Source organism: Triticum dicoccoides, chromosome 1A, assembly GCF_002162155.2.
Source record: "Triticum dicoccoides isolate Atlit2015 ecotype Zavitan chromosome 1A, WEW_v2.0, whole genome shotgun sequence".
NCBI lineage: Eukaryota > Viridiplantae > Streptophyta > Magnoliopsida > Poales > Poaceae > Triticum > Triticum dicoccoides.
The window spans coordinates 414,093,018-414,113,099 of record NC_041380.1 but is presented as its reverse complement, the minus strand read 5'-3'; the positions used below and the strand labels follow the sequence as shown (position 1 = coordinate 414,113,099).

The 20,082-nt window shown below is 44.3% G+C and overlaps 5 protein-coding genes across 6 annotated transcripts in view; 1 reads left to right on the top strand and 4 right to left on the bottom strand.

The window, feature by feature from the left end:
- Positions 1-7,462, top strand: part of LOC119276581 (histone H3.2) — a 13,212-nt gene extending 5,750 nt beyond the window's left edge. Inside the window, exon 2 of the mRNA XM_037557690.1 lies at positions 7,447-7,462. Within this exon, the coding sequence (XP_037413587.1) occupies position 7,447 (1 nt within the window). The 3' untranslated portion in view covers positions 7,448-7,462. The remainder of the gene's footprint in view (positions 1-7,446) is intronic.
- The window catches only part of LOC119276573 (histone H3.2-like), a 14,404-nt gene extending 5,373 nt beyond the window's left edge, over positions 1-9,031 (bottom strand). The window contains exons 1-2 of the mRNA XM_037557679.1: positions 8,692-9,031; positions 7,446-7,545 (exon numbers count right to left, since the gene is read on the bottom strand). Of these exons, the coding sequence (XP_037413576.1) occupies positions 7,446-7,545; positions 8,692-8,957 (366 nt within the window). The 5' untranslated portion in view covers positions 8,958-9,031. The remainder of the gene's footprint in view (positions 1-7,445; positions 7,546-8,691) is intronic.
- Positions 706-4,114, bottom strand: LOC119276567. Its single transcript, XM_037557668.1, has 3 exons — positions 3,672-4,114; positions 1,060-1,181; positions 706-960 (listed from the first exon to the last, which is right to left on the bottom strand). The coding sequence occupies exons 1-3, from the start codon at positions 4,021-4,023 to the stop codon at positions 850-852; spliced, it is 585 nt and encodes a 194-aa protein (XP_037413565.1). The 5' UTR covers positions 4,024-4,114; the 3' UTR covers positions 706-849.
- A 5,269-nt stretch (positions 9,032-14,300) lies between the features above and the next one.
- Positions 14,301-16,778, bottom strand: LOC119276551. 2 transcript variants are annotated; one of them, XM_037557655.1, is made up of 2 exons: positions 15,022-16,778; positions 14,301-14,701 (listed from the first exon to the last, which is right to left on the bottom strand). In XM_037557655.1, the coding sequence occupies exons 1-2, from the start codon at positions 15,890-15,892 to the stop codon at positions 14,658-14,660; spliced, it is 915 nt and encodes a 304-aa protein (XP_037413552.1). In that variant the 5' UTR covers positions 15,893-16,778; the 3' UTR covers positions 14,301-14,657. The 2 variants fall into 2 exon arrangements, with proteins under 2 accessions (XP_037413552.1, XP_037413545.1); XM_037557648.1 differs by having other exon boundaries at positions 15,019-16,776.
- A 1,978-nt stretch (positions 16,779-18,756) lies between these two features.
- LOC119276546 (histone H2B.1-like) lies at positions 18,757-19,470 on the bottom strand. Its single transcript, XM_037557635.1, has one exon. It carries the CDS (start codon positions 19,376-19,378, stop codon positions 18,920-18,922), a length of 459 nt encoding a protein of 152 aa, XP_037413532.1. The 5' UTR covers positions 19,379-19,470; the 3' UTR covers positions 18,757-18,919.
- Positions 19,471-20,082: the final 612 nt, after the last annotated feature.

Genomic DNA, 20,082 nt, shown 5'->3' with positions numbered 1-20,082 from the left:
TGCCAAAAAAGTACGTCCGGGCCACTCGACGGACCGATACAGGTGTTGGATGGTTTTCGTGGTCCGGACCGTGCAGTCCGGACAGTTGTGAGCGATTTGAGGGTCCGCTTTGGAGATGCCCTAACTATAGCCATTATTTTTTTGTATTGCACAATCTGCCTAACATGGTTACAATCCCTCGCCTTATTAGATCATATAGGCTGATGATAATAGTTACTTTTACATACGGTTGAATCGCTGATTATTTGCTCTTGCTATGTTGATGTGTATTTGTAGATGTATACTCATCTTTTTTAGACTAAATCTGTTGCGTCATGCACTCCTGCTGAGAGAGAACAAAACAAATGATGTGCATTAGATGGTAGAAAATTAGAAAGGGATGGGAAGCATGACACATGTGGTAAGCAATCCAAACTATTCAAAAAGGAATGAGAAGCATGTGTGAACTTGGTGTTGCATGGTTATTGCTTACCTAGACGAAGGTATATAACCAAATGCTACTTGTGAATTATGGATGAACTGAATAGTGTGAATACTGATTATCAGTATACATATAGAGCTTTCACTAGCATTCTTTTTTACTTTTGTAATGCCAGCGAGTATCTCAAGAGTTGCCACTGGTATATCATATTATCTCTAACCTGTAACTCTTGCGCAAGAGAATATGAAGGGGCAGGTTGTTGTCAAGTCCCAGCACAATTATAATGAGTTGGACCTTCCAACATAAAACAAAAACATTCTTATATTGTAGCCATCAGAAGTTACATCATTCACAGGCAAAATTTGCATGTCCCATTTAGTGGGAGAAATAGGGTACAGGCAGAAAGTGAAATCTAGATTCATACGACGCTACATCGGATAGAGGATGGTCTTGCCACCAACATGGTATCTTTCACAGAGCTTTTTTAATGTACCCACTGAGTGCTGCATTGAGTTCAGTTTGGTATCCATGAACATGGCCTGCAAACACGGTTCTTCTCTTTAGTCTACGTTTTCAGAATCTACATATTTGTTAAACATATGCTCGACAAAATAACATATTCGAAAATTGTGTTATACCTTGTAGTTGTCACCATACTTCTCTATTAATCTGCCAATACATAGTCGTTGAATTTTAGTCAGTGGCTCCAAAGGTGCAGATTTGCCATCCCTCCTTTTCTTCCCAAGTGCAGATTTTAGATCTACATTGCATAGAATAAATTCTATGAGATCGTACACAAGTACATCATCACTCTTACTGTCTACAATATACGTAATACTGTTTGTAAACTGAAATACAAATATATGCACCGTAACATATGCCCTCTTATGCGATGAAACAACTCAAAGAAATATAACAGTAACATTTTAATTACTATACTATGACAATAAATAAATTTACCTCAGGTGCTAAACAAAGAACACAAAAAATTATATCCATTGAGTAACAAACAAAATGTCCTGCTAGCCAAGCAAGAACTCACTGTATTAATCCATCGAGTTGATAACATAATGTCTTGCTGTCATAACAAAGCTATTGCCATGACAGAACATTGCTAGGTACATTTCATAGCTTCTTAGGACATTATCTTTTGATATTGGCGGCAGAAAAGAAAGAGAACTTCTTTTAAATATGTAAAGACTTATTGTCAAATAGAACATTCAAAATAAGCATTTCATAGCCTTCAGAGAGCATGCTAAAAGCAGTGCATTTCAATTGGTCTTAAGTATACACTAATATCAATACTTGCTGGGGCTTGGATATTAACAAACCATCTCACCAGGAAAAAAACTTGACAGGCCTTGTCTTTCACAGCGTACTCAATTTTTGAAAACAAACACAATTGTGACTTGGATTTTTAGTATTCTGTGGCTTTGGAACATCTAAGGGAACCATAATTTTTTATAAAAAAATGGAGCACCAGTTGAGTGTTTTTTGTTTCTTGATTGATGGGACTTATCCTGCTGTTACCATTGGGCAATGGTTTTTCTTTCAAAATCATGTTAATCTTTTGGAGAACTTGCCATCATGCCAATTGTTACACTCTATGCGACAGTAAGCTACCGAGTGTATGGGATGTTCTGAGAAGACAGTGGCGCAAGATGATGCATGCTTTGAGTAGCGAGGATGGATGAGAAAACCAAGATGAGGAAACAGTAGTATTATTGCTTACTCAAAAGGCCTCTTCTCTTTTTGCAGTTAACTAACTAGGAGAAAGATTTCTTGCATCAGAGCACATGTGCCCTCTGAATTTTCAAAAATTCAAAAAAGGGCCTACAAAACTAAATAATCCCAGAAATAAATCTGGGATGTAGATATTAGAATGAATTATGTATCAGCATACTTTCTTGAGAAAATGTATTGATCAGTGGTCTGCATAAAACATACAAGACTGAGGAGCCCAAAAATGTATCTTTTGAAACTCTCAATTAGTTGCATACTTCTGCACAGGCTAGAATTCAAAAAACAAGCATGGAACCTGAAATCAGAATATAATTGTTCAGCCATCTTCATGTGTAAATTTTCTGTTTTTTTAGGAAGAAGTAAAAATATTTTCTGAGCCGGAAGGATGTGATCCAAGATCACTTAGTTTATACTGTAGGAGCATATGACTTCTAACTTGTTGACTACAACTCTGTTCTTCCTCACATACCCCAGTACTAAGTTGAATCAGAAACCAACTACTGCAGCTACTGAGCTTCCGCTGCTTCCTGAACTTTAGAAGCAGTGTTTGTATTGCCAGCCACAGCAAACTGTTTACTGCCGTAATACCTTGCATCTTTCTATATAAATTTCCTCAAATGACACCAACACTTAAGCATAAAGCTCAGAATATACTATGAATAAGAAATTGAAACAGAAACCCAAATCTAGGAGCTGTTGAAAGCAGTTCCAATTCAAATTATATTTGAATATATTGTGTCTTCACAAAGTAGTAATTTCTTCTTTTGAAAATTTGATAGATAGTATGCTAACCATAGTATCAATTCTTGATCCAACAACATGACTGATAACATATCACAAATTATGTAAGTCAAAAGCCAGGTGAACTTCTCTTTTGTCCATAAAACAGCTACTACCATGACCTTTACGGCTATTTCAGCAAAAGAAAAAAACATTCCGTTGGAAGCATACTGTTGGAGAACAAATTAATATTTATCAAAACTCCAAGTTATGTCAGGAGTAAAAGAAAGATTGAACACAAACATCTCCAAGCAAACCATCGAACCTACAACTTCGATGAGAAACTCCAAGTTATACCAAGGGTAAAAGAAAGATTTTACACAAACATCTCCAAGCAAACCAGCGAACCTAAAACTTGGATGAGAAATGTGTTGGACGGACTTGGTTTACACACTGTTCATTTCATTGCTCTGGCAGCTCAATGGATTACTCACAGCACAAAGGAAATCACGTCTAGAGGCAAACCATCTGCATATGCCCAAACATAAATGAACAACAAAAAATAAGAGCTAAATCAACACATGTGATTGACAAATCGCATTATGCCATGCCAATTGATCCACCAAATTCGCACATTCACCAAAACTAATTAATACGGCACCTAAGATTCCCATCAGTATAACCAAATTAGCGACATGTCCTGAAGAAACTGGGCATAAAACATAAATTCACCAGCTCGTGAGCCGGTCCAAGTTTATCAGACGGGGAGAAGGGACGGGAGACTGACCGTCGCACTCGAGGTCACTGCCGGTGTCGACGGGGCCGAACTCGTCGACGGGGGCCCGCAAGGCGTCGACGTCGGGCGCCTGCAGCGAGGCGCTCTGGACGAGGCCTCGCGTGCCGCGGGAGTGGGCGCCGAGCAGGTTGGGGTTGGCGACGACCCCGAAAGCGGAGTAGTTCTTCACGACGCTGCCCTCCGCGTCCCAGCTCGGCACGTGGCCGCCGGCCTCTGCGGCGGCGGCGGCGGCGAGCGCCTCGGGCAGGTCGAAGGCCGGCTTGAACTCGCGCCGCTTCTTGCGCGGCAACCCCACGCGCACCTTGGTGCGGGTTCGCTTGAACTTGCGCCGCGACCCTCCCATCGGCGCTGCTACTACGGTTTCGGGAGGAGGGGTTAGCTAGCTAGGGTTTTTGTGAGAGGGCAGCGGAGAGAGAGGGGCGACCCGACGAGGAAGAAAGTTCTTTTATGGGCCTTCGGGAAAAAAGCAAAATAGGCCCGTTAACTCACTTGCTGGCCTTTGCATCGGCGGGGTGGCGTGGGCGCCCTTTAAACACGGGAACATATTATACGTGTTACCTTCAAGAAAGCGGATTTTATTTCAATGCCCTCTACCGAGTACCTTTTTTTTCGTTTGGACATCGAGCAGGTCACTGGGACTATCCGGCTTCCAGTGTGGTCTCTGAATGTCCATCATTAGCAAGTACTATTTCCTCTCTGCACTGACATAACTTCCAGCTAGAGACGTCTTGATGATGGCGATACATTCGACGAGAAATTTAAGATGTACTATCACAGAGCAAGTCAACAAGAGTAAACAGGTAAGACAACATATCATATGAATCTGAATGTGACTTGACATGCAACAAATAAAACCTTTAACTGTTTCGAAAGTGGTGCCCTGAGAAGGGACAGACAATTTAGTAGTAAAAAAAATACGAAAGGGTGAAGCATCTATGCCAAAATCTTCAGTATATGAAATTGTTACATCCTTCGCAATAACTACTAAGATTAGGTCTCTCGCATACTTTATTTTGACAATTTGGTGTGAAAGAGGATGGTCAAGTCGTAACAAGGAGAAGGAGTCAAGGAGTTGTGCAGCGGGGCGGAGATGGTCAGGTCGAGCACAGTGAGTTTGATGAAGATGTGTGATGCTGCGAGGAGACCAATAGGAGGAGAATGAAAATGCAACTTCGTCTTCAAGTGCTGCTGGTGACTCTGGCTCTATGATGCTACGATTTAGCCTGTGTTGGCTTTTGGCTGTAATAGACTTTAGTGTTTGGTGTGTCTGATGAACTATGGTGCTGTCAGGTTTTCGCCCCATGGCGTTCGTTTCGATGTCGGGCGAACACGGTGGGTTTTCTGGCAGTGCTTGAACTCGTTGTGCCTCTTTCCCACCCCCTCTCATGTTCTTGGAACTTTGTATTTCCATTCATTTGCAATGGAAAGGGGTCATGCCCGGTTCGGAAAAAAAAGAGGATGGTCAAGTTTCCACTCCATGAAGCTCTGGCTCCACCCTCCACATTCGTCGGTTGGATAAGAACTCACTTCGCCGTGCTATTAGATCATCATGGCGATCCATATGGCAAACAATTCGATGCGTGAAACCGGTTTCAATCTAGCCATTTCCTCCAACATTTAAAGATATACAATATTGCATGCTACAACTTGACCATCTGCCTAATACTTAAAATATAAACAAAGGACTGCAGGCAATACTGTATTGTCTGAATAATACCTAAAGTTGTAAATAGAGGAATGAAGGGTCTAAATTATCTACTGTATCTATATTCGTGCAGTAAGATTACTCCCATAAATGAGGAATTTACAGCTACACATGTCCTTAAAAAGTGTGTTCTGTTGAGTGTCATGGCAAGCCAACTACAAGAAGCAAAGCCCCGTAAACTCGACAGGTCACTTATCAAATGCGGACCAGTTTGTTCATAAGGTGGGTGAAGCAGACAGATGTTGCTTAATCTCTGAATGGCGTCTGTCTAACATACTTTGACAAAAAAATTAACCAGCAACTCAACCTTGCTGAGCAGAGGGCTCCTCAAAGATCCTGCACTCCAGAATGTTAAAGTTATTAGAAACATAAACATACTTCATCTGTTTTCCTCTAAAACAGAAGAAAAATAGTGTACTTCTGATCTGAAATACCCTGCTGCAATCAACAGGATAATGGCATGAACAACTCGGAGAACTGTTGAAGTACAAAATATAATTGCACGTTGACTAAACCATACCTGAAAGTTTAAACTTGAGCAAATAGCAATTAGTTTAGTGTTTTCTAAATAGGTAAGAGAATGTTCTGCGTCTGATAGATCATTTGTTTTTTTTCAGTCTTGGGAATCTAATGCTGATATATTTATATTTGGTTCGGTTGTAATGAGCTGAGATATATAAATTTTGTAAGTAAACTGAATACATTGCAGTAAGACATAATGGAAAAAATGGTTATGCACTAAAGTCCCTGCAAATTTTGTTTGCCGAACTGGATGCGAGCAATTTGAGGGACTAAAATGCCACTGTTATTATAGTGATTACATATAACAGTGACTACGATGACGAGTCTCCTCGAACCTGATAGTAGTCAGTATGGAGCTCTTGGCAACAAACTCCCTGATACAAACGTCTCCATTTGCCATCACTCACTGCATTCTACCATTGTAAAAATATTACTAGAGAATTAAGACTTCTTCACGCTTGAGTGATGTTGTGATGGATACTAGAGAATTTATAATACTAATGGCCTGGTGGATGGGACATGGAGAATATGCATGCAAAAAGGAAGCTGATAAGAGCTGAGAAAGTGATGCAGCTAACCCGAGACAACAAACAACCCAAGCTGAAGGTTGGACACAATTTGGTGGAGAAGAGTAACAATTACTTAAAATAATTTAGTCTATATAAGATGCTATAGTTGATTTTTTTTATGTGCTACTACTAACAAATGCCTATTACAAGACACAAGTACACTGATTACAGCTATCTCATATTCAAAATTATATTTAAACTAGTGTCGAGCCACAAAGTTTATTAATCCTTCAACAGAGTGCAGATATTTCCCATTCCATTTGGAGTCCAAAACCCACAAACACTATTGTACTTTGAACATGATACTGCAAAACCAGTTAGTACACTTAGAACAGCCAGAATTTCATAGCTTCCATGGATGCACATCAAATTGAGTACATATCCTTACACTTGTTTATGGGACAACCTCTCCAGCAATAAATGGACAGAACATTTGAAAGCACACAACCCAATCCAATATGTTCCTTTCCATGCAAGAATTGAGAGTAACCATCAAAAGTGAAAAAATGGAATTGAGAGAGCAAGGGCATTAGGCAGCTGGACTCGAATTATACAAGGTGAGCATGGGCAAATTGAACTGAACTGGGGCATATGAACCTCAAGTTCATCAGATTCAGTGGCACGTTTACCAGCAAATGCTCCCAAAAGTTGAGGGTAAATCTGTCGGTAAACCAAAACGTTTACTTAGATCAGACAAACAAGCAGGCCTGTTTAAAATCAAATTGCTAACTTCTCTTCTTTTTTTTTGCGGGAGATTGCTAACTTCTCATTGATGATGATAACAAGATGGTACCATCACATACATCACATCATAACACAACCGTCAAAGAACCTTACTACCACAGACACGGGCTAATAAGTAAGAAACTAACGCATCTCTACACCTCAAGACCATATCAGACACTAGGATTCTAGGAAGCAGTCTTAGGCCCTCTCGCCACGGATGCGGCGGGCAAGCTGGATGTCCTTGGGCATGATGGTGACGCGCTTGGCGTGGATGGCGCAGAGGTTGGTGTCCTCGAAGAGCCCGACGAGGTAGGCCTCGGCGGCCTCCTGCAGCGCGGAGACGCGAGTCAATTGCACAAAATCACCATATTTGTGGATAGGTTTGCGGAAAACCACCAACTCGTTAATCCGTTGCAAAAAACACCGCAAAATCACTTAAGTCGTTGCAAAAAGCACTGATCGGGTGATTTGGGCCGTTTAATCACTTTCTTACAAGTGGGCCCAAATTGTAAGGAATTGACTTAGCGGAAAAATTACACACACACCCCTAGATCTAAAAAACAAAAGCAATCAGACCCCTCCCCCCGCGCGTGTATGAGTTCTACGTCGCCGGCGGCGTGGTCACGGCTGGCCTCTACCGCCTGCATGTCCAGCAGGTCGCCGACCATCTTCCTGCCGCCGCTCATCCCGTCATGTTCGTCGAAGGAGGCACGGTGCTCGTCGATGACTCGCTGCGCCGCCGCCCTTCTCGGAAGCCGCACTGGCCACCGCTTGGCGCCGCCGATGTCCAACACACCGAGCACTGGCAGCTTCAGTGGAGAGGCGTCGGAGGCGGAGCTCGTCCACGTGGACGGCCGCGGAGCGGAGGAGGAGGCCCGTGGAGAGTCATTGGGGAGGTGGTGTGCGGAGGGGAGCTCGGGCCGGTTGAGGGAAACGATGTCGTGGGCCGTCAGGCACTCCTCGGCGGCGGCCGGATCGGCGATGTGGATCACCTGACGAGAGACGAAGTAGAGGAGCAGCGCCGGCCCGTGCGCCGCCGCGCACGTCCGTTATGGAGGTCCACCGGCACACTCTCGCCGGTGAGCACCAGAAAGAATGGCGGCCGCGACCCCAGGCCGCGAGTGCCAAGGATGTGCTGGAGGAGGAGAATCCCAACGGACGGCAAGCAGAGCACCGTCGTGCCCACCAGATGGCATGGCCGGGGGCGCCGCAGCTGCGCTTTGAGGCAGAGAAGACCCGGTCAAAATTGCTCTGGGCTGGCTGTTGTGCATATTAGGGAGTTGATTGCATTTATTTATTTATTTCAGGGGTGTGTATGTCAACGTTTTGCCATCTAAGCTCCTTACAATCTGGGCCCACTTGTAAGAAAGTGATTAAACGGCCCAAATCACACAATCGGTGCTTTTTGCAACGACGGTGCTTTTTGCAACAGATTAACAAGTTGGTGGTTTTCCGCAAATCTAGTTCTGTGCAATTGACTCCGAAGACGGCGGAGCTCTGGAAGCGGAGGTCGGTCTTGAAGTCCTGCGCGATCTCCCGCACCAGGCACTGGAAGGGCAGCTTGCGGATGAGCAGCTCGGTGCTCTTCTGGTACTTGCGGATCTCCCGGAGCGCAACGGTGCCGGGGCGGAAGCGGTGCGGCTTCTTCACGCCGCCGGTGGCCGGGGCGGACTTGCGCGCTGCCTTGGTCGCCAGCTGCTTCCGCGCCGCCTTGCCGCCAGTGGACTTCCTCGCCGTCTGCTTCGTGCGGGCCATTGGGAGTGGAGGGTTTGCTACGTGGGCGCGGAGAGAGGATTGCTCGGGAGATTTGGGAGTGGAATGAGGAACAAGGAGGGATTCGGGAGCCGTTTTAAGGAGGGGAGACGGCGGGTGGGCGCGAGCCTGAGGAATTTTCCGCGCTCTGTGTTTCGGGAGGGGAGGAGAGGGGAGTTTCGAGCGTTGGATCTGCGAGGCGTGGATGGTGAGGATCTGGTTTCGGGAGAGGCACGCGGATCGTGGGGAGCGATCCGTGGCGTGGGTGTTACTCGACTCTGATTGCTTTGGGCTTGGGCTGCGTTGGCCTCTCTCTTCAGTTCAGACGAGTGGCGTGATGCCAGGACCGGACCAGCCGTCGTGCCTTTTTCTCAAGAAAAAAAAAGCGTCGTGCCTGCCTGGGATCCAGACTCAGTGTTCCTATGCTCCCAAAAAAAATCAGAACGAGTCACCTCACTGGCTCACTTCTGTATACTGAAGAAGAGGAAGACATGCATACCAGGTCATATCGCCGAGGAGACGAGGCAAACACCAAGGCCGTGCCCTTGTCGTCTTAAAAGTACAGGCACATTTAGCAGCCGTCGTTGTTTTATTTGTTCATCAGGCATGTCAATTGACAGTTGTGCCGTATCTGGTCTTCCTGCTGCTTCAAAGCAAGTCCCCACTGCAACAACTTCCCTGCAAGATTCATCGTACTCCCTCCCTTCAGAATCGCATCTGTCATTCAGATAAATCGATACTCATAACTGATCCGGCAGATACCAAAAACGAAACAGGTAAAGGCACACAAAGCAACGAGGCTACATTTGCACCTCAGCCGCCAGGAGATGTCAACCGGGTCCCAATTAATCCCGTTTAAATCCACTATATAATCAAACAGTTTAAAATTTTGTTTTTTTTTCTGGAAAAATGAACAATGAAGCTAAGGTAAAGCTAACTAAACGGGATTTGCGGACACCATTTATTTGCCATTTACATCCCCCCCCCCCCACTCATCGTATGGCCGGAATATACAGGAAGACCATGTAATTATTTTTACGTGCATGTTTTATACGGTATATATGGTGAAGATTTTATCCTCCGCCTAAAAGAAGAAAAAACATTACCTGTCGTCTCTGATTCCTGTCTGTTTGCCAATGATATATCCATTGCCCTGTGGTACAATTATCTTTTTCTCTGTGGGCTGCATCAAGGGCATTAGCATCATTATATGTGATGCTATTTTTTCCTTTTAAATGTACTAGTTCAATCATTTGCAGTATCCACTAGCATTGCTTATAAACCTTCTGTCATACTGCACCTTTTTGTCGCTAATGATTACCTCTACTGAGCAATGACACAGCCTCTCTGGAATGTTGACAATTTGATTAAGCTTTAGCTGAATCTTTAGTCTCTACAATGCACCAAACAAATGTCATTTTTTGGATTCTCCAACAATGTAACTGAAATAATTTGTAAGGTAGTAGATTATTCATGTTGATGTTGATATTCACTGCAAGGCTAAGATCCTTTGGCATCCGCTGTCGCAGCAGCTGAAGACGATGATTTATATAGTTGACTTGTCTGGTGTGCCATAAACTTACTTTTAAGAAGAAATACTGGCATGTGGTAATTGTTCTCCCTGTGATACTTTTGCTGATCCACAGACTAAGGTGCCAGTTGGTCGAGGAATGGTCAAACAGTCAGTATCTGAATGGCAATTCAGGGTATTAGCATCCTAGTATGCGATGCGATTTTTTCTTCTAAATGTACTAGGTCAGTTCCTTTCATAAGTATTTGATAGCAGTGCTAATAAACCTCATGTTAAACTACACAGTTTTTTTGCAAATGATTACCTCTATCGAACAATGCCATGGCCTCTCTGGGATGCTGAGAAATAGCTTTTAAAATTATTGTATTTTTAGTTGAGTTTGCATAAATATATTATCATAAAACTAGCTACCAGAATTACTTCTGTTAACTAATGATGATTTAGAGACTCAATAGACTGTTAACTAATGACATTAAAAAATGCTATTGGACAATGATGCCAAGATGTTAACAAACTGGTGTTTCTAATAGCACATCTCAGAGAAGGATAAATACGGCAGAGGGACAGATAACGAACACACGTCCAAGTTGTTGTTTTCAAATGAATTGCAGCCTTCAGGGTGCAACCTATCACCAGAATTTATTTTCAATCATAGGATTTTGTGATCAATGACTGCCCAAGAACATGATTGTAAAGATTCTTCCCTCCCATTAACCGTCGTAAATTATAGCTCAATCTGGTAAGTGGCATCTTCTGATGTTAGTTAGAATGTTGGTAATACTTGGTGTAACAGGTGCTGGATTTTTATTTTGTTCCTTGTGGACGAGTAGGCATCATAGTCCCTATGCTGCACCGATCTCAATTTTGGGTTCTCTAGAAAAATAACTGGATTATTCATGTTAATGTTAATTAGTTATGCATTGTTTTGTCTGGCCTTTTGGTTGATCTCACTTCTCCAGCAAAGCTACAGGGGAAGGGGGGAGAAAAGATGAGAGATTTCTGGAAGAACCTCAACCATCGATCCATTCCTCCTCACAGTATATACACCTTCCATTTACATTTTGACCCTTCACACTTCCCTGTTTTGCAACTCACACCCTACAACACTCCTGTAACTCACACCCTACAACACTCCCCCTCAAGATGGGGCGAAAACGTCTAAGAGCCCCATCTTGTCACACAATTTTGAGAATGATACAACACTCACACCCTTTGTTAATGCATCAGCAAGTTGATCCCCACTTTTAACAAAGCCTACTTCAAGTACTCCCTCGTCAAGTTTCTCCTTAATAAAATGCCTATCAATTTCGATATGTTTTGTTCTATCATGGTGAACCGGATTGTTTATGATGTTAATTGCGGCCTGATTATCACAATGAAGTTTAAGTGGTCCTCCTTTGAACAACCGAAGTTCAGTTAACAATAATCGAAGCCACAACAACTCACATAGGCCCGCAGCCATGGATCGCAATTCTGCTTCTGCTGTGGACCTGGCGACAACACTTTGCTTCTTACTCCTCCAACTGACTAAATTTCCTCCCACAAAGATGCAATAACCTGAAGTGGATCTCCTATCATCCAGGCACCCAGCCCAATCAGCGTCTGTGTATCCCTCAACTTCTAGATGACCATGATATGAAAGAAGAATTCCTTTTCCAGGACACCCTTTGAGGTATCTCAAAATTCTATTTACTGCATCTAGATGACTTGATCGAGGATCATGCATATATCTACTCACCAGACTAACTGCATATGCAATGTCTGGTCTAGTGTGGGATAGATAAATTAAACGCCCTACAAGTCTCTGATATCTCCCCCTATCAACAGGTTCTCCTGAATTTGCTGTAATACGAAGGTTCATTTCAATTGGTGTGGCAGCAGGTTTACTTTCAAGCATCCCAGTTTCAGTGAGAAGATCAAGCACATATTTTCTTTGAGAGAGATAGATACCTTCAGCCCCATAAGCTACTTCGATTCCCAAGAAGAAGTGAAGAAACCCGAGGTCTTTGACCTCAAATGACTTCGCCAACATCTTCTTCACATTCCTTATCTCCTCATCATCATTACCTGTAATCACAATGTCATCAACATATACCACCAATATGACAGTTTTGTTTTGGTGATGCTTAAAGAAAAGGCTGTGGTCGGCATTGCTCTGTTTAAAGCCCAAGGAGCAGACTTCTTTGCAAAATCTTCCAAACCAAGCCCTTGGTGACTGTTTAAGTCCATAAAGTGATTTCTTCAATCTGCACACTTTACCCTCTGTCTCAGGCCCATTAAACCCTGGTGGAATCTCCATATAAACTTCTTCCTGTAGATCTCCATGAAGGAATGCATTCTTCACATCTAGTTGGAACAACTTCCACTTGTTATTCGCTGCCACCGAGATTAAAGCTCTAATGGTGTTCATCTTTGCAACCGGGGCGAAGGTTTCATCATAGTCCAGCCCATACGTTTGGCTATAACCTTTCGCCACAAGTCTTGCCTTGTATCTCTCTACTTTGCCTTCTGGTGTATGTTTTATGGTGAACACCCATTTGCATCCTACTACCTTCTTGTTATTGGGAAGTGGTGTAACTACCCATGTATTATTCTTGTCGAGAGCAGCCATCTCCTCCAGCATAGCTGCCCTCCACTTTGGGTTTAATTTTGCCTCCTGCCAATCCCGTGGCAAAGGTTCTGCAGCATCCAGTGCTGCGATAAAAGACTTGTAAGAAGGACCGACAATATCATACGAGACATAGTTGGAGACCATATAAGGATCCAATTTAGAGGGCAATTTTCTGGCATTAGACCGTGGCTGCTTTCTGTGAGCTATCGGAACATCAAGGTCATGATATTGAGAAGAGATGTTACCACTGTCCGAGGAAGATCTGGTGTCATTAGTTTGACCTTGCGTATCATCCTGGTGGTCAGCCTCCTGCTCTTGCTCCCGGTGTTGTCCATAAGCCTCTGGTTCGGGTTCCAGCACTTGCATTTGCTCCTCTGTGGTACGTTGTCTTCGTGTATACACCTGAATCTCCCTTTCCTCATTTGGTCTTGGCCACCGGAGTGCTTCATTCGATGTATCATACGGCTCCCCCTGTCTTTGTTCTTGTCTTGTTTCTGCTGGAATTACCCCAATTATCATCTTTCCTGATGTTTCATCATCTTCTTCTTTCTCACAATTCACACTAGAAGTTTCATTAGTAAACAAATCAGGGAACACATCGGTTAAATCTGTTGGCTCACCATAAAATGGTTCTTGCTCTCTAAATACCACATCCATACTCACAAACATTCTCCTCTCAGATGGACACCAACATCTATAACCCTTCTGTGTACCGGAATAGCCTACAAATACACACTTTAATGCCTTTGGATCTAGTTTGCCAACCGATGGTCTATAATCCTTCACAAAACAAACACAACCAAAGACCTTAGGAGGAACTACATATTTTGTTTCACCTGTAAGACACTCCATTGGTGTTTTATAACCAAGTACCCTGGATGGCATTCTATTCATTAAGTAGGCAGCTGTCATTATGGCCTCACCCCACAAAAACTTAGGAACATTCATAGATGTCATTATGCAACGAGTGATTTCTAGAAGATGTCTATTCTTCCTCTCTGCCAAACCATTCTGCTCCGAAGTACCTGGACAAGTTGTCTGATAAATAATCCCAAAACTTGAAAAGTACTCATCAAATTCCTTGTTCACATACTCCGTGCCATTGTCAGTGCGAAATATTTTCATACATGCATTATATTGTGTTCTGATCATATTGTGGAAATCAACAAAGCATTCGAACACATCATTCTTGTTCCTCAACACATAAACCCAAGTGACTCTAGTACAACAGTCAATAAAGGTAACAAACGACCGATAACCATTTAAAGATGAAACACCACTAGGACCCCACACATCAGAATGTATAACTTGAAGTGGTGTGTCACTTCTATTATCAGATGATGTGTAAGAGCTACGTGTCTGTTTGCCATATTGACAAGCATCACATACTAGACACCCCTTGCTAACTTTCTTATAGAGATCAGGATAAAGTTGACCGAGAGTGACAAAAGACATATGTCCTAGCCTGCGGTGGTGGAGAAGAAATTCTTCAAGTGGTGAAAGAGGTATAGCAGCTGCTACTACCGCAGGAGACATATTATTATCCAGATAATACAACCCATCATGCATGCTCCCTGTCCCAAGTCTTCTTCCAGTCCCAAGTTCCTGAAACAAGCACCATGATGGAAAGAAGATGGCAACACAATTTAGCTCTTTTGTAATGCAACTGATGGATAGTAAATTTATTGGGAATGAGGGAACATGCAAAACAGAGGACAAAGATATATCATTGCTGCACACAATTGTTCCTGATCCCATAATGGTTTGGGAGGAGCCATCAGCTAATTTAACGCTTTGCCTTTGTATCTCAGGAGTATAATCAATAAAGCTTTTGTAGGAGCCAGCCATATGTCTAGATGCACCTGAATCTAATAGCCATGGTGCATTGATGGATTTATATTTCATAGTGCGAGAGTTGTTACCACCGAAATTTGCAGAGGCCGTAGAGGCAGATGTTGCAGGTGCTTCAGCGGTTGACTTGTCACCTAAATGTAGCTCCTTGAATTGACACCACTTCTCCCAATCCTCAGCAGTCATGTGAACGCTCATGGTTTGAGTGGTATTTTCAGAGATTAGAGATGTGTTCGCTCTACCAGTAGGGCGTGTTCCTCGCCCGCGGCCACCTCGTCCTTCAAACCCACGACCACGCCCTCTTCCCCGCCAGTCCTGCCCTCTTCCTCTACCTGCTCCCATTAATTCAGGGCATGAAGACCTCAAATGTCCTGGTTCACCACACTCAAAGCATTTCCTTTCCACTATGTTTGATACCGGCTTTTGATAATTTCCACCCTCTGTTGCATAGAGTGCTGATCGCCGATGCATGATGCCTTGTGTCACGGAACTGGCTGCCTCTAATTTCAACCTAGTTTCCTCACTGATGATAGCTGAGATTGCCTGCTCGAGTGTAGGCAGCTTTCCACTACCATAGAGTGCAGCCCTCCTGTTTTCAAACTTAGGATGAAGTCCATTTAGGAAGTCCCTTACACGTCTCCTTTCAGTCCATTTGTTAAATTTCTCAATACACTTGCCACACTCCATCTCAACTGGGTCAAAATAGTCAATGTCACTCCACAATCTCTTCAACTCAGACACATACTCCACAACTGATTTATCACCCTGACTCAACCCTTGCAACTCCCTCTGAATTCTACAAGCAAGCATCTCATTGCCGACTCCAGAATATGTGCCTTTCAGCAGCCGCCAAATTTCTGATGCTTCCTTAATCCTTTCCACTTGTTTAGCAATTTTAGGTGAAACTGAACTCAACAGCCATGCTCTCACTAATGCGTTGGTCATCTTTCACTTTTGACCTTCCTTAGAGTTCTCATCTGCTGGTTTTTCAATTGCCCCAAGAATATAGCCCTCTAGCCTTCTTGACACAAGAATAGTCTCCGCATGCTCTGCCCAACTTGCATAGGTTTCAGATCCTTCTAACTTCACCAGGGGCATCTGCAATGGATGGATATCTTCCTTGACCTCTGCCTCTAACTTCGAACTCTCTCCTTGCTTCCCAATAGTCTCAAACAGCAATCTGTACTTCTCGTCCATGGCTCTCAACACCGCTGCAAGCTCTCCTGCCGTGACACCTGTTGGAGCACCATCAGCCATCCTGGCACACCTCTCCTTGGTATATTGCTCTGTTCTTCTTTCCACTCACAGCAGAAACAACCCACAAACAGATTCAGATTCAGGCAACACACCCTTAATCTGTCACTTTGGATCCCCTCTGCCGCTGCTTCAGATTTCAAGCAGCCACACTTCCGCCTCCTGCTGCTACACCCAGCTCTCCCAGCCTGCAGCTCCTGCACGCGCCACAAAGAGGGGCCTCACTCCCAGGTCGCACCACCACTGGCTTCAACTCCGAGCGGCTGCGCCGCCCCACACTCCTGGCGGCAGCCTCCTCTTCTCCCCGCTCCAGTTCACCACCAGCAGCCGATTCAACACCGGCGAGGGTCAAACAGCGCCTCCACCTCCTGCTCTGACACCATTTTGTCTGGCCTTTTGGTTGATCTCACTTCTCCAGCAAAGCTACAGGGGAAGGGGGGAGAAAAGATGAGAGATTTCTGGAAGAACCTCAACCATCGATCCATTCCTCCTCACAGTATATACACCTTCCATTTACATTTTGACCCTTCACACTTCCCTGTTTTGCAACTCACACCCTACAACACTCCTGTAACTCACACCCTACAACACATTGTCAAGCTAAGTTGGCTAGCATTGAGATATTGCTAGGGAACGTAAAGGCCACGGGAGAAGACTTGTTGTTTGGATGATTAAACTAGTGTAAATTGCTACCTAACTTATCTGATACCTGGAATCTGTAGAAAAGAAACATATATTTTATATTATTTTGTTTTAGTAACTGAAGCTTTTGACTTATAGGGAGAGTCTAAGTAGGTGTGCAGTAGCACAGGCGCTTGATATATGTACTTTCCCTGGTAGGCTACTATAGTTGATCAGCATGTGTGTACTTAGCCTGTTAAATCTTTTGCAATCTTTAAGGCAGTGGGTTACAACTTACATCAGTGATATTTAATTCTGTAAGGGTTTCACATTTCAGGAAAGATATACCTGTGGTGAAGAAAAAAGGCGTGTCCAGGAGGACAAGGATGGAGCGCTCTGCTCCAAATTATCAGCATGCCGTGGCTTCCTGCAGATTTGCTTACCTAGAATGTTGACAAATTAGTATAGCATTTTAGCTGAATCTTTAGTTTCTACAATACACCCATATCAATTTCTGGATTCTCCAACAAAGTAACTGAAATAATTTGCAATTTACTCCCTCCGTAAACTAATATAAGAGCGTTAGAATACTGAAGTAGTGATCTAAACGCTCTTATATTAGTTTACAGAGGGAGTAGTAGGTTATTCATGGTGATTAGCTATTCACTGCCTGCCTGCTTAAAACAATGAATTGTATAGTTGAATTGTCTCTTGTACCATAAACTTACTTTTAGTTGAAGAAGGAAAAACATCGCCTATCTCAACTATGAAAAAGAAATACAACCTTTGATGGGTTATCTTGTCCTGAATGTCAATACAGGGTATTAGCATCCTATTACATGGCAGGTACAGTATGATAAAAGATCGGCATTGTATCTTGAAAACCATGCTTGTTCAACCTCCATATATCTTCGACGCGCAGAAATATGTAGCAGTTTCTAAGAATGAAACCAGTGCTCCCACAGATTGACTTAAACTGCTCTTCGGTATATGATTGGAAACAGGAGCCGGGATTTCTTCTTGATGGTTTCAGGATAGCCTCCATACCCCTGCGGCAAAAATATCAAACCACCAAAATCATGAAGGTAACCTGAAAGGGGAAAACGAAGAACTAACCAGCCAGTCACGAAGTCAAACGATCTCTGAATTGCTGCAGTATTACCAATACGTCTCCTTCATGATTCAAGAAGTTGTAGATGTTCACACAGTTGTTGCCCTTGTATGTACTTGCAATGATAGTATTTTCTTAAAGAGATTTGGCATCTTGATGTCATAAAGATTACCAATATGTCTCCTTCGTTGTTATTTTTTCACAATATCTGGTAGCTGGTTTATCTCCAAAGATCTTGGTCGACTGAGATCCAGTGCCTTGGCACACACAGGGCACGGATGAACAGTATCGTGCCTTGAGCTTTCAGCCGTTAGATCGGAAATCAAGGTTCCAGATTTCAGTGAACAGTACCCCGCGCTACAGTGTGTTGGTCCTGTAGCGATTATCCTGTAGCGGTGACTCTTGATGTTCATCGGACCGTCGCTTGTAGATCCAACAGCCAGGAGATGCCCTCAAGGCACGATACTGTTTATCCGTGCCTTGTGTGTGCCAAGGCACCGGATCTCAGTCCGATCTTGGTACAAATTCATCAGGTACTTGTCTTTGGGAACAACCTGCAAGAGAAGCGTGTCCCAACCACCAAGAGCTACAGTGTACAGATCCTCAATTGAGCTCCACGCAATGGAGCTGATTCTGAGAAATGTCGAACAAATGGGATAGCCGACCTGGTTTCTTCAGCCAAATTACCACATGACATTTCTCCAAGTCTCCAAAAGAAAACATACATCACTTACAGTCACATAACACAGTTCGGTCAGAAAGCTAGGCCATGCATCAAACGAGCAACAAATTCAGAAATCAGAACCGAGGGTTCCTCCCAAAATATGCGCACCACATCGTTTACTATTTCAGATCAGTACATGGCACGGCAACATCAGCAATCGAACGAAAAACTAACAGCATTCCACCAATTTCCATTGAGCAATAAACACTAGTTTTAGATACACGGCAGCCAACTACAGTTTCTGAGATGTAAACATGGCAATCTAAGAGGAGGTGAACTTGGTGACGGCCTTGGTGCCCTCGGAGACGGCGTGCTTGGCGAGCTCGCCGGGGAGGACGAGGCGGACGGAGGTCTGGATCTCCCGGGAGGTGATGGTGGGCTTCTTGTTGTAGCGGGCGAGCTTGGCAGCCTCGCCGGCGAGCTTCTCGAAGATGTCGTTGATGAAGGAGTTCATGATGGACATGGCCTTGGAGGAGATGCCGATGTCGGGGTGCACCTGCTTGAGCACCTTGAAGATGTAGATCTTGTAGGTCTCGACGCTCTTCTTGCCCTTCTTCCGGCCCCTCTTCTCGCCGCCCTCCTTGGAGGCGGTCTTGCCCGCCGGCAGCCGCTTCTCGGCCTTGGGCTTCTTCGCCGCCGGGGCCTTCTCGGCCTTCTCCGTCGTCGGCTCCTCCTCCGCGGGCTTCTTCGCCGCCGGCTTCTTCTCCGCCTTGGGGGCCATCGCTGCTGAGGCTGATCGGGATTGGGGATTCTCCTCCTTGGTGGGTTGTGAGTGCTGGAACTGGAAGAAGGTGGGGAATTTGTTTGGAAGGAGATGAGACGAAAGGTGGAGCGGGGCTGCTGGGTTTATACAGAGGGGGAGGTGGGCGCTGATTGGTGGAAGGGTGGGTGCCCCGGATCGCTCTGACGTGGAACCGTGCGATGCGTTCGGCGCTGTTTTCTGTGGACGGGCGGGATGCGTTTCGGCGCGGATCGCTGTTCCTGGCGAAAAGATACGGGGCGGGAACGGAAAGGCCGGAACCGCGCGCGACCGCTAGAATGGTTTTGGATTTCTCGCGGTAGAGTTGGTTAAGTGGACGATGGTATTCCCAACTCATTAGGATTTAAATCTTGGTGCTTGCATTATTCCTGGATTTATTTCATGATTTCCGGCGATGCGCTTTCAGTGAGAGAAGACGTAGGGTGTGCGTGTGTGTTCATAGGGATAAGTCTATGCGCGTCTATATGAGCGCTTGTGTTTATACTGATGCTTAAAAAAAAGGCAGCCACGTAGGGTATGCGTGTGTGCGTTCATAGGGATAAGTGTATGCGCGTATATATGAGCGCTTGTGTTTATACTGATGCTAAAAAAAAAGGCAGCCACGGCTCGCACACAAGCCTTGCACTGCTCGCTAAAACAAAATTATCTGGTTTTTTTACTTCGGT